Genomic DNA, 14,661 nt, shown 5'->3' with positions numbered 1-14,661 from the left:
TAGGTTTGTGGATTTATCTCTGGGCTTTCTATTCTGTTTCATTGATCTATATTTCTGTCTTTGTGCCAGTACCATACTGTCTTGATGACTGTGGCTTTGTAGTAGAGTCTGAAGTCAGGCAGATTGATTCCTCCAGTTCCATTCTTCTTTCTCAGGATTACTTTGGCTATTAGAGGTTTTTTGTATTTCCATACAAATTGTGAAATTATTTGTTCTAGTTCTGTGAAAAATACCGTTGGTAGTTTGATAGGGATTGCATTGGATCTATAGATTACTTTGGGTAGTATAGCCATTTTGACAATATTGATTCTTCCAATCCATGAACACGGTATATTTCTCCATCTGTTTGTGTCCTCTTTGATTTCTTTCATCAGTGTTTTATAGTTTTCTATGTATAGGTCTTTTGTTTCTTTAGGTAGATATACTCCTAAGTATTTTATTCTTTTTGTTGCAATGGTGAATGGTATTGTTTCCTTAATTTCTCTTTCTGTTTTCTCATTGTTAGTGTATAGGAATGCAAGAGATTTCTGTGTGTTAATTTTATATCCTGCAACTTTACTGTATTCGTTTATTAGCTCTAGTAATCTTTTGGTAGAGTCTTTAGGGTTTTCTATGTAGAGGATCATGTCATCTGCAAACAGAGAGAGTTTCACTTCTTCTTTTCCTATCTGGATTCCTTTTACTTCTTTTTCTGCCCTGATTGCTGTGGCCAAAACTTCCAAAACTATGTTGAGTAGTAGTGGTGAGAGTGGGCACCCTTGTCTTGTTCCTGATTTCAGGGGAAATGCTTTCAATTTTTCACCATTGAGGGTGATGCTTGCTGTGGGTTTGTCATATATAGCTTTTATGATGTTGAGGTGTGTTCCTTCTATTCCCGCTTTCTGGAGAGTTTTAATCATAAATGGATGTTGAATTTTGTCAAAGGCTTTTTCTGCATCTATTGAGATAATCATATGGTTTTTATCTTTCAATTTGTTAATGTGGTGTATTACATTGATTGACTTGCGGATATTAAAGAATCCTTGCATTCCTGGGATAAAGCCCACTTGGTCATGATGTATGATTTTTTTTAATATGTTGTTGGATTCTGTTTGCTAGAATTTTGTTAAGGATTTTTGCATCTATGTTCATCAGTGATATTGGCCTGTAGTTTTCTTTTTTTGTGGCATCTTTGGTTTTGGAATTAGGTGCCATTGGTCTTGCAATGATTTTTTGAATGTGAATATGACACCAAAAGCACAAGCAACAAAGGCAAAAATAAGTAAGTTGAACTATATCAAACTAAGAACCTTCTGCACAGCAAAGAAGTAATCAACAGAGTAAAAATAACCAGTGGAAAGGGAGAATTTATTTGCAAGTCATATATCTGAAAAAGGGTTTATATGCAAACTATGTAAGGAACTCATATAACTCTACAGCAAAAAGAAAGAAAGAAATCCAATTTAAAAAAATAGGAAGGGAAATTGAATTGATGTTTTCCCAAATAGACACAAATGTTCAAAAGGTACATGAAAAGGTGCTCAACATCACTAATTATCAGGGAAATATAAGGCAAAACCACAGTAGGATAGCATCTCATACCACTTAGGATGACTATTATAAAAAATACAAGAAAGAACAAATGATGAGAAGGATATGAAGAAAATGGAACTCTTGTGCACTCTTGGTGGGAACGTAAGTTGGTACAGCCATTATGGAAAACAGTGTGGAAGGTCCTCCAAAATTAAAGATACAGCTATCACAAGATCCAGCAATCCCACTTCTGGGTGTATATGAAAGAAGGAAACAAGACATCTATTGAAGAGATACCTTCATTCATGTGCTTATTGCAGCAGTATTTACAATAGCCAAGATATGGAAATAATCTAACTGTCCATCAATGGAAGACTGGATAAAGATGTGATATACATAAACATTTAGTGAAATAACTCAGATAGAGAAAGACAAATATAGTATGATCTCACTTCCATGTGGAATTTAAAAATGCTGATTTCATAGAAACAGTAGAATGATGAAACAGCTCAGAAGGTGCTGAGCAGTGGGTGAAATGGGGAGATGTTGGTCAAAGGTACAAATTTTCAATGATAAGATGAATAAGTTCTTGGGGTCTATTTTATAGCATAGTTATAGTAGTTAACAATACTCTACCAAATACTTGAAAGTTGCTGAGAGAGTAGATCTTAAATATTCTTACCACAAAAAGAAAATATAACTGTATGAGGTAATAGAGGTATTAACATATATTAAATCAACACGTATATACTTTAAACCTACACAATACTATAGATCAATTATATTTAAATAAAGCTTATAAAAAATATTCCAATAAAGGAAAAAAAGAAACCAAAACTCATTAAAAACTGAACAAAACCCACCCCCAAACTCATCAACTCTAGAACAGATGAAAGATTTGTGGTGTGTTGAGACAATGAATATCATACAGCAATGAAAATGAGCTAACTATGGGTATATATAACATGGATGAATCTTATATAATGATGACCAAAAATAAAAAGCTATATGAACAATGTATATAAAACATGATTCCATTTATTTAAAGTAGAAAAACAAAAACAAAACCCACTAAACCACATTGTTTAGGAACTATGTGGTAAACTAAAGAGAAAAGCAGAACAATTATTATTAAGAAATATGCAGGATAAGGTTTACCTCTAAGGGAAGGGAAGGATTATGTCCATACAAACATCTCTATGGTGGATAGAGAAATTATGTTCATGCATGTGGAGAATATGGGGAACCTTCTGTACTACTGTTATTAATATTTTATGTCTTGATAGTAGTTATATAGCTATTTGTTATTATTCACAAAGCTGAATACTTAGCTTTTACGTTTTTTCTTTTGATAATAATTTATGGTTAAAATGGTAAAGGAAAAAAACCTCAAACAAAATAAACTCTTGAGCCTTTTAATAGTTATTTAACCACACCATACAAACAAGTTATCCTGTACCCCATCCCTGAGCCACACCCTACTGCTGGTTCTCTTTTCCCTGGTGTGGGTGTTGGGAAATGGGTGAGGCTTAGATAGGGAATTAAACAGGAGTGGGTGGAGACTCAAAGGTAAAATAAATTACAGAAATGACTTAAACATAAAGGATTATTTAAAGTTCAAAGTCAGGGATGGTTAAGGGTTAAGGAAGAGAATGAAGAATGAAGAGTCAGAGATAGAATTAAGATTTTGTGTCTGTTAGGCACATTACATATTGGCTGATAAAAAACTCAAACAGACAATTTATGTTTTACCAGAGCTATTTTGTTAATGATTTACTAAACTGCAGTATTACAATAATCTCTTCGAACTACTTGTGTGAAAAAAATCCTGATTTGGTCATGGCAGGCATCTTGGAGGCAGTGATACCTGCCTTGAGACCTAAAAGATGAGTAAATGAAGAAGGGGAATGGGGAGCTGCTATAAAGTGAATGGCATAAGCAAAGACACATAAGCATGGAATGGAAGATGTGTTCAGGGAGACAACAGAGTACTGCTGCTGGAGACAGGACACGTGGAGAGCTAAGGCCAGAGAAGAGCAGCAGATTCAGGATTCAGTTCAGTTGAGTCCCTCAGTCGTGTCCGACTCTTTGCGACCCCATGAACCGCAGCACTCCAGGCCTCCCTGTCCGTCACCAACTCCGGAAATTTACCCAAACTCATGTCCATTGAGTCAGTGATGCCATCTAACCATCTCATCCTCTGTTGTCCCCTTATACTCCTGCCTTCAATCTTTCCCAGCATCAGGGTCTTTTCAAATGAGTCAGCTCTTTGCATCAGGTGGCCAAAGTATTGGAGTTTCAGCTTCAACATCAATCTTTCCAAGGAACACCCAGGACTGATCTCCTTTAGGATGGACTGGCTGGATCTCCATGCAGTCCAAGGGACTACCAAGAGTCTTCTCCAACACCACAGTTCAAAAGAATCATTTCTTCTGCGCTCAGCTTTCTTTATAGTCCAACTCTCACATCCATACATGACTACTGGAAAAGCCATAGCCTTGACTAGATGGAACTTCGTTGACAAAGTAATGTCTCTGCTATTTAGTATGCTGTCTAGGTTGGTCATAACTTTCCTTCCAAGGAGCAAGCATCTTTTAATTTCATGGCTGCAATCACCATCTGCAGTGATTTTGGAGCCCCCCCAAAAAGTCAGCCACTGTTTCCCCATCTATTTGCTATGAAGTGATGGGACCAGAAGAAATCATCTTAGTTTTCTGAATGTTGAGTTTTAAGCCAGCTTTTTCACTCTCCTCTGTCACTTTCGTCAAGAGACTTTTTAGTTCTTCTTCACTTTTCATAAGGGTGGTGTCATCTGCATATCTGAGGTTATTGATATTTCTTCCAGCAATCTTGATTACAGTTTGTGCTTCTTCCAGCCCAGCATTTCTCATGATGTACTCTGCATATAAGTTAAATAAGCAGGGTGACAATATACAGCCTTGACGTACTCCTTCCCCTATTTGGAACCAGTCTCTTGTTCCATGTCCAGCTCTAACTGTTGCTTCCTGACCTGCATACAGGTTTCTCAAGAGGCAGGTCAGGTGGTCTGGTATTCCCATCTCTTTCAGAATATTCCACAGTTTATTGTAATCCACACAGTCAAAGGCTTTGGCATAGTTAATAAAGCAGAAATAGATGTTTTTCTGGAAATCTCTTGCTTTTTCGGTGAGACAACAAATGTTGGCAATTTGATCTCTGGTTCCTCTGCCTTTTCTAAAACCAGCTTGAACATCTGGAAGTTCACGGTTCACATATTGCTGAAGCCTGGCTTGGAGAATTTTGAGGATTACTTCACTAGCATGTGAGATGAATGCAATTGTGTGGTAGGTTGAGCAATCTTTGGCATTGTCTTTCTTTGGGATTGGGATGAAAACTAATCTTTTCCAGTCCTGTGACCACTGCTGAGTTTTCCAAATTTGCTGACATGTTGAGTGCAGCACTTTCACAGCATCATCTTTTAGGATTTGAAACAGCTCAACTGAAATTCCATCACCTCTCCTAGCTTTGTTCGTAGTGATACTTCCAAAGGCCCACTTGACTTCACATTCCAGGATGTCTGGCTCTAGGTGAGTGATCACACCCTTGTGATTATCTGGGTCGTAAAGATCTGTTTTGTATAGTTCTTCTGTGTATTCTTGCCACCTCTTCTTAATATCTTCTGCTTCGGTTAGGTCCATACCATTTCTGTCCTTTATTGTGCCCATTTTTGCATGAAATATTCCCTTTATGTCTCTAATTTTCTTGAAGAGATCTCTAGTCTTTCCCATTCCATTGTTTTCCTCTATTTCTTCGCATTTATCACTGAGGAAGGCTTTCTTATCTCTCCTTGCTGTTCTTTGGAACTCTGAATTTAGATGGGTATGTCTTTCCTTTTCTCCTTTGCCTTTCGCTTCTCTTCTTTTCACAGGTATTTGTAAGGGCTCCTCAGACAGCCATTTTGCATTTCTTTTTCTTGGGGATGGTCTTGATCCCTGTCTCCTGTACAAAGTCATGAACCTCCATCCATAGTTCATCAGGCACTCTGTCTATGAGATCTAGTCCCTTAAATCTATTTCTCACTTCCACTGTATAATCATAAGGGATTTGATTTAGGTCATACCTGAATGGTCTAGTGGTTTTCCCTACTTTCTTCAACTTCAGTCTGAATTTGGCAATAAGCAGTTCATGATCTGAGCCACAGTCAGCTCCCGGTCTTGTTTTTGCTGATACTCAGGGCTTTATGTGCCATGTTAATGGTGTGAGTTGAATCTGAGCAATTTGTCAGCTCATATAGCTCAATAAAAAAAAAAATATCAAAAAATGGGCAGAACATCCAAATAGACATTTATTCAAAGAAGATATACAGATGGCCAACAGGCACATGAAAAGATGCTTATCACTGCTAATTCTCAGAGAAATGCAAATCAAAGCTACAAGGAGATATCACCTCATACCAGTCAGAATGGCCATCATTGAAGTCTATAAATAATAAAGGCTGGAGAGGGTGTGAAGAAAAAGGAACCCTCCTACACTGTTGGTGGGACTGTACTTTGGGCAGCCACTATGGAAAACAGTATGAAGGTTCCTTAAAAAACTAAATAGAGTTACTATATGATCCAACAATCCCACTTCTGGGTATATATCTGGACAAAACTACAATTTGAAAAGATACATGCCTTCCACATTCACAGCAGCACTGTTTACAATAGCCAAGACATGAAAGCAACCTAAGTGTCCGTTGACAGATGAATGGATGAAGAAGGTGTGCTATTAGATACACAGTGGAATATTATTCAGCCATAAAAAGAATGAAATAATGCCATTTGCAGCAATGTGGATGGGCCTAGAGATTATCATACTAAGTGAAGTCAGACAGAGAAAGAGAAATATCATGTGACATTACTTATATGTGGAATTTAAAATAATGATATAAATGAATTTATATACAAGATAGAAATAGATTCACAGATATGTAAAACGAACTATGGTAACCAAAGGGAACAGAGGAGGAATATATATATATGTATGTATATATATATATATATATCTGAATCATTATGCTGTACACTTGAAACTGTTATAACATTCTAACTCAAGTATATTTCAATACAAATTTTTTAAAAGGAAACATATTTAATGTCTTCAAATTGTATTCAAAAGAATGTTCAAAATGGTAGATTTTATATTATGCATATTTTCCCACAATAAAAATAGATAGATCAAAAGGATGAATAAATGTATGAATTGAGAAAAAAAGTCTATGTTGTTTGTAATGGAGAAATGTTTTAAGGGAATGACATGATCATGAATAAATATGGAAATTAAAAAGAAAAAAGCAAAGTATTAGGTATGCATGAACTAAATAATGTTAAATTGTGCATATTTTCACTTAAAAGACTAGAAATTGACAGTAATACTTAAAGCGTTTAATTACGATTAATTTATTTTATTCCCTCTGAAGTTGCTGTCAAACAAAACAACGGATTGTTTGTCATTCTGATTTATCAGTGTATCACTTGTGAATTTAATTACCATGAGTCATAACAACATGCTCTGAAAAACTCAGATCTAGACTCATTAAGACATAGAGAATCCCATAAGAAAACTTCTCATTTTATGTTTCTCTTCTGTACAGTTTAATTGTAACAGAAGAAAAAACTTGAATCTTCAAAGAGGTAAATTTGTAACAGATAAAAGGAAGGACTTATTTATGCACTGTATTGCACTTTTAGGAAAGTCATTAATCTCCAGTGGCAAAGCATTCAATAAAGAACTAGACAGATTTTTTAAGGATGACTTCAAGGTAGGTGCTCAAGAAACACCTTGAAAGCATTTTAATGGTCAGCCCCTTCGTGGAAAATGAGGTTCATAGAAAATATGGAGAATGCTCAATAACAATTCTAAAGAAAGATTTATAATTGTAGTGATTGAGCACAAGTTCAAAATCACCATCATGAGTAAACTAAATTTAATGGATAATTAAAATGTATTTAGTTCTAGGTTACTTAAAATATAATAAATTATTCACAGCTCTTAAAAAAGAAATGTAGCATATTATTTTATCTATGAAAATAGTAATATTTCCACTTACTAGGGAAGGTTCATTGGCATTCCATAGCAACTCACTGGGGTCCGCATTTTCTGGATCGTATATCCATAAAACGACAATCTACAAAATAAAATGTGTTCGCATTTCTTTACATTTTGGACAAATTTCATTTATAGTTGTAGCAAAATATAACTATAAAAATGTTTTAATTTGTTTTTGAATTTTCAAAGATCTCAATTTTAAAAATCAAAATTAGTGTGTTGTTTTGAACAAGAGAAACAATCCAAAGAAGTAATAACATCCTCTACACTCCTGAGGTAAGTAATATTAAAACTTTATATGAATGCCTACATGTCATTTTCTGCACCCACAAATAGACACAGCAGCCTCCCCACACACTCATACACTTTTTACAAAAACGAAATTACACTGCTCATGGAGGAGGGCATGGCAACTCACTTCAGTATTCTTGCCTGGAGAATCCCCAGGAACAGAGGAGACTGGGGCTGCAGTCCATGGGGTCACAGAAAGTCAGACATGACTGAGTGATTAAGCACACACACACTCATAGTTGGCTTTTGTCACTTGATACAGTCATTTCAATAAATGTAGATCTAATTATTTTCATTGCTTTCTTCTTGAATAGACATTTTATTCTATTATAAAAATAAATTATGTTACAAACACAGCAAAAATTGTCTCTCCCACCTTATGCTTTGTCACTTACTTCCCACACCTTGCAAGTGACTACCATTGATAAGGTTTCTTCTATATTTCCATAAAATTTTTGTGCATAGCCAATGTTACTTTTCTCCATTTTATGTAAATACTAGTATATTAAATGCATTTTTGAACATTATATTCACTTAAAGTTATATCTTTGATCTTTAAATGCTCTCATGAGTTTTTCATACTATTTTACATATTATTACAAATTATGGAGGAACCATAATTTAACAAGTAACCTACTAATAAATATTTGTTTATGTCATATTTCATTAGAATCAAAGTTGGAATGAGCAACTCTGAACATATATTACTTTGTACCTTGGAGTATTCCTAAAAGGAGAATTGTTGAGTTGCAGAGAATATGCATTTGTAGTTTTTAAGGATTCTGCTAAATTATTCTCCATTGTAGTTTTAACAATATACCTTCTCACCAGCAATGTATGAGATTTCTTCTTTTCTTCACAGCTTTCCCAATGTGATTTGTCATACATTTGAATATTGTCAGCCTGATGGATGAAAAATGGTATTTTGATGCAGTTTTAATCTGCATCTCTTTTATCATGAGAAAGTTTGAGCATCTTTCCATATATTCATGTTCTATTTCTGTTTCCTGTCTGGTGAACTATCTGTTCACATCCTTTGCTCATTTTCTATTGGGTTGTTGTGGTGGTGGTTGTTTAGACACTAAGTCATGTCTGACTCTTTGTGACCCCTTGACTGTATCCCACCAGGCTTCTCTGTCCATAGGATTTCCAAAGCAAGAATACTGGAGTGGGCTGCCATTTCCTTCTCCAGGGGATCTTCCCAACCCTGGGACTGAACCCGAATCCCCTGCATTGGCAGGTGGATTCCTAAACTGCTGAGCCACCAGTAAAGCCCCAGTGGGTTATTAGTCTTTTATTTACTAATCTGTAGAAGTTTTTAACCTGAGGAACATTCTATATCTTCTACATCTTGATCTGTGAGGTAGCTGCATAGACATATGTGTGTACACATGAAAACATTTTTGTTTGCCTTAAATTCTTTATTACCCCCATAAATTGCTGCCCTTCCTTCTTTCCTCTCTTTCTCCCACCCCTTTTCCTTCCCTCCCTCACTCCCTCCCTTTCATCTTCCCTTTACTACCCTCTCTCAACCTACATAATTTAACAACTAGTATTTATTTTCCCCTATTTTTCTCCATGCTATGAATTTGCAGAGATATATACAAACACATGTATACATGTATTTTTAAAAAGAGGCATCTTAACATGTTCTTTTAAAAAAGAACTGGATCACATTATACACACTTTCCACATTCTTTTTTTTCACTCAAATATACATCGTTGGTCAAGGCTATGGTTTTTCCAGTGGTCATGTATGGATGTGAGAGTTGGACTATAAAGAAAACTGAGGGCCGAAGAATTGATGAACTGTGGTGTCGGAGAAGACTCTTGAGAGTCCCTTGGACCGCAAGGAGATCCAACCAGTCCATCCTCAAGGAGATCAGTCCTGGGTATTCACTGGAAGGACTGATGTTGAAGCTGAAACTCCAAAACTTTGGCCACCTGATGTGAAGAGCTGACTCATTTGAAAAGACTCTGATGCTGGGAAAGATTGAGGGCAGGAGGAGAAGGGGACGACAGAGGATGAGATGGTTGGATGGCATCACCGACTCGATGGACATGGGTTTGGGTGGACTCCAGGAGTTGGTGATGGACAGGGAGGCCTGGAGTGCTGCGGTTCATGGGGTCGCAAAGAGTCGGACACGACTGAGCACTGAACTGAACTGAATACATCATTGAATTTCTCCAGTGTCAACTCATAATGCCTGGACAATATTCTATGATATACTGTAATTTACAGATCAATTTCTATAATAATGGAGATTTACTGTGGCTCCAGTTTTGGTTTGCTTTACCACATTACAATGCTACAAAATATAGATCATTTTCCATATGGCAGTATATAGTAGAGGTTTTATTAATATTTCTGTGGAGTAGATTCCCAGGAGTAGGATTATTGACCCAAAGGTGTATATATATATATATATATATATATATATATATACCTTACATTTTAATATATGTTTCTGCATTGCTCTCCAAAAATGTGAATAAGACTCTAACTCCTCACATTTTCCACCAGCAAAGTTTGAGTTGAACTCTTTGACCTAGATCCCCTCTAGCAATAGTAACTTTCTCTTATTCAGGTTTTACTAGTGTGATGTTTCAATGTTAATTTAATTTGAATTTTCCTGATGAAGAGAATTTCAGCATATTTTCATGTTTGTTAGGTTTGCTTTTGTGTACATAGTTTTTTTTACAGTCTTCTATTGTCACTAACCATTTTCTTATCATTTGTAAGAGCTCTTTGTTTTGTTAGGACTTTACATACGTGATCCACTGGAGAAAGGAATGGCAAACCACTTCATTATTCTTGCTTTGAGAACTCCACGAACAGTATGAAAAGGCAAAAAGATATGGCACTGGAAGATAAGCTCCCCATCCCTCCTCCAGTTCAGTAGGTGTGTCCAACATGCTACTGGGGAAGAGCAGAGAAGTAGCTCTAGAAGGAATGAAGAGGTTGGGCCAAAGCAGTAACAACGCCCAGTTGTGGATGTGACTGGTGGTGAAAGTAAAGTCTGGTGCTGTAAAGAGCAATATTGTATAGGAACACGGAATGTTAGGTCCATGAATCAAGGTAAGTTGGATGTGGTCAAGCAGGAGATGGCAAGAGTGAACACTGACATTTTAGGAATCAGTGAACCATAATGGATGGGAATAGGCAAATTTAATTCAGACGACCATTGTATCTACTTGTATGGGCAACAATCCAGGAGAGAAATGGAGTGGCCCTCACAGTCAACAAGAGTCTGAAATGCAGTCCTTGGGTGCAATCTCAAAAACAGCAGAATGATCTTGGTTTGTTTCCAAGGCAGACCATTCAACATCACAGTAATCCAAGTCTATGCCACAACTATTAATGCCAAAGAAGATGAAGTCAAATGGTTCTATGAAGACCTACAAGACCTTCTAGAACTAACACCCAAAAAAGATGTCCTTTTCATCACAGAGGACTGGAATGCAAAGAAGTCAAGAGATATCTGAAGTAACACACAGTTTGGCCTTGGAGTACAAAATGAAGCAGGAAAAAGGCTAACAGGCTTTTGCCAAGAGAACACACTGATCACAGCAAACACCATCTTCCAACAACACAAGAGACAACTCTACACGTGGACATCACCAGATGGTCAACACCAAAATCAGATTGATTATATTATTTGCAGCTGAAGATGGAAAAGCTCTATACAGTCAGCAAAAACAAGACCTGGAGCTGACTGTGGCTCAGATTATGAGCTTTTTATTGGCCAAATTCAGACTTAAATTGGAGAAAGAAGGGAAAGCCATTAGGCCACTCAGGTATGACCTAAATCAAATCTCTAAGGATTATACAGTGCAAGTGATAAATAGATTCAAGGGATTAGACCTGATAAACGAGTGCCTGAAGAAGTACAGATGGAGGTTTGTAACACTGTACAAGAGGCAGTGACTGCAACCATCCCAAAGAAAAAGAAATGCAAGAAGACAAAATAGTTGTATGAGGAGGCCTTACAAATAGCTGAGGAAAGAAGATAAGTGAAAGGCAAAGGAGAGGAGAAAGAGGAAGATATACCCAACTGAACGCAGAGTTCCACAGAATAGCAAGGAAATATAAGAAAGCCTTAAGTGAACAATGCAAAGAAATATAGGAAGGCAACAGAACGGGAAAGACTAGAGATCTTTTCAAGAAAGTTAGAGATACCAAGGGAACATTTCATGCAAAGATGGGCACAATAAAGGACAGAAATGGCATGGACCTAACAGAAGCTGATGAGATTAAGAAGAGGTGTCAAGAATACACAGAAGAACTGTACAAAAGTCTTAATGACCCAGATAACCATGATAGACCCAGATGGACCCAGGTAACCACGATAGTCACTCACCTAGAGCTGGACATCCTGGAATTGAAGTCAAGTGGGCCTTAGGAAACATTACTATGAACAAAGCTAGTAATGTGGAAGTGATGGAATTCTAGCTGACCTATTTCAAATCCTAAAACATGATGCTTTTGGTGCTGCACTCAATATGTCAGTAAATTTGAAAAATTCAGCAGTGGCCATAGGACTGGAAAAGGTCAGTTTTCATTCTGTTGACTAAAAGAGATGTACAACTTTAGAGTTGTGAGTTAAGTTTTATTTGGGGCAAAATGAGGACTGCAGCCCAGGAGGCAGCATCTCAGGCAGTTCTGAGAGATGCTCCAAAGTGGCAGCGGGGAAAGGCCAACACATAAGGTTTTAGTGGAGGGGGAGTTCAGTACCATGAACTACTCATTTTACAAAAGGTTTTTTGTTAGTCATGAGGGTCTGATTTCACCACGAAGGGATAAGACCTGTCCCATCAGATTCCCTGGAGCACAGAGTGCCTCACTCCACCCTGAGCTCCCTCAGGGGTTGTGGGAGGTCAAAAGCTGCAGCAGCGTGGGGTTTAATCTCCATAGAGGCAAATGGAAAATGCCTTTGTTTTTCAATCATTGGCAATGCCCTTGGTGAGTGCCAATTCGTAGTTGAAAATTCCAATCCCAAAGAAAGTCAATGCCAAAGAATGTTCAAACTACCCCACAACTGCACTCATTTCACATGCCAGCAAGGCAATGTTCAAAATCCTTCATGCTAGGCTAAAACAGTATTCGAACTGAGAACTTCCAGATGTACAAGCTGGATTTAAAAAGGCAGAGGAACCAGAGATCAAACTGCCAACAATGTTGTATCATAGAAAAAGCAAGAGAATTCCAGAAAAATATCTACTTCTGCATCATTGACTATGCTAAAGCCTTTGACTGTGTGGATCACAATAAACTGTGGAAAATTCTGAAAGAGATGGGAATACCAGATCACTTTACCTGCCTTCTGCAAAACCTGTATGTGGGTCAAGAAGCAATAGTTAGAGCCAGACATGGAACAACAGATTGGTTCAAAATTGGGAAAGGAGTATTTCAAGGCTGTGTCACCCTGCTTATTTAACTTATATGCAGAGTACATCAGGGGAAATGCTGGGCTGGATGAAGCACAAGCTGGAATCAAGATTGCAGGGAGAAGTATCAATAAGCTCAGATATGCAGATGATACTACCCTAAGGGTGAAAAGTGAAGAGGAACTAAACAGCTTAAATGAAGGTGAAAGAGGAGAGTGAAAAAGCTGGCATAAAACTCACCATTTCAAAAAGTAAGATCATAGCATCTGGTCCCACCACTTATAATAGAAGGGGAGAAAATAAAATCAGTGGCAGATTTCATTTTCTTGTTTTCCCAAATCATTGCAGATGGAGACTGCAGCCATGAAATTAAAAGATGCTCCTTGGAAGAAAAACTGTGACAAACCTAGATAGTGTATTAAAAAGTGGAAACATCACTTTGCCAACAAAGGTCCATATGGTCCAAGCTATGGTTTTTCCAGTAGTCATGTATGGATGTGAGAGCTAGACCATGAAGAAGGTTGCGCATCAAAGAATTGATGCTTTCAAACTGTGGTGTTGGAGAAGACTTTTTTTTCATTTATTTTTATTAGTTGGAGGCTAATTACTTTACAGTATTGTAGTGGTTTTTGCCATACATTGACATGAATCAGCCATGGATTTACATGTGTTCCCCATCCCGATCACCCCTCCCACCTCCCTCCCCATCCCATCCTTCTGGGTCTTCCCAGCGCACCAGCCCTGAGCACTTGTCTCATGCATCCAACCTGGGCTGGTGAGATAGTATACTTGTTTCAATGCTATTCTCTCTTGAGAGTCCCTTGGGCTGCCAGGAGATCAAGCCACTCAATCCTTAAGGAAAACAACCCTGAATATTCATTGGAAGGATTAATGCTGAAACTGAAGCTCCACTACTCTGGCCACCTGACACAAAGAGTTGACTCATTGGAAAAGACTCTAGTGCTGGGAAAGAGTGAGGTCAGGAGAAGAGGGCGACAGAGGATGAGGTGGTTGGACGGCATCACTGACTCAATGGATGTGACTTTGAGCAAACTCTGGGGGATAGTGAAGGACAGGAAAGCCTGGCATGCTGCAGTCCATGGGGTTGCAAAGAGTCTGAAATGACTTAGTGATTGAACAACAACACAGACACAGAATAATCACAATCCTCAGTCCATGAGTTACTGTCATTATTGGCATGACCCTCTTTTATGCACTTAAATTTTAAATCAGTAAAATCCAAACCAGGAATCCAACATCCAACTCAAGACCTAGCTTACAAATATCTTTCATTTACCTATACATTTCTTCCTTTCTTGTTCCCTATTTCTGCCCAGAGAGGTACTCACTTTTCTGAATTCTGTGTTTATTTTTCATTAATATGATAGTTTTTGAAACTTG

The 14,661-nt window shown here is 37.4% G+C and overlaps 1 protein-coding gene across 5 annotated transcripts in view; it reads right to left on the bottom strand.

Annotated features, from left to right (window-relative positions):
- The window catches only part of CATSPERE (catsper channel auxiliary subunit epsilon), a 150,294-nt gene that overhangs the window by 95,008 nt on the left and 40,625 nt on the right, over positions 1-14,661 (bottom strand). For all 5 annotated transcript variants that reach the window (XM_070474396.1, XM_070474395.1, XM_070474397.1 and 2 more), the window contains one exon: positions 7,583-7,660. In XM_070474396.1, the coding sequence (XP_070330497.1) occupies positions 7,583-7,660 (78 nt within the window). Of the gene's footprint in view, positions 1-7,582; positions 7,661-14,661 lie in introns of those variants that run through there.

Source organism: Odocoileus virginianus, chromosome 11 (assembly GCF_023699985.2).
Source record: "Odocoileus virginianus isolate 20LAN1187 ecotype Illinois chromosome 11, Ovbor_1.2, whole genome shotgun sequence".
NCBI lineage: Eukaryota > Metazoa > Chordata > Mammalia > Artiodactyla > Cervidae > Odocoileus > Odocoileus virginianus.
The sequence above is the reverse complement of the archived record's forward strand: the minus strand, read 5'-3'. Positions and strand labels throughout refer to the sequence as shown.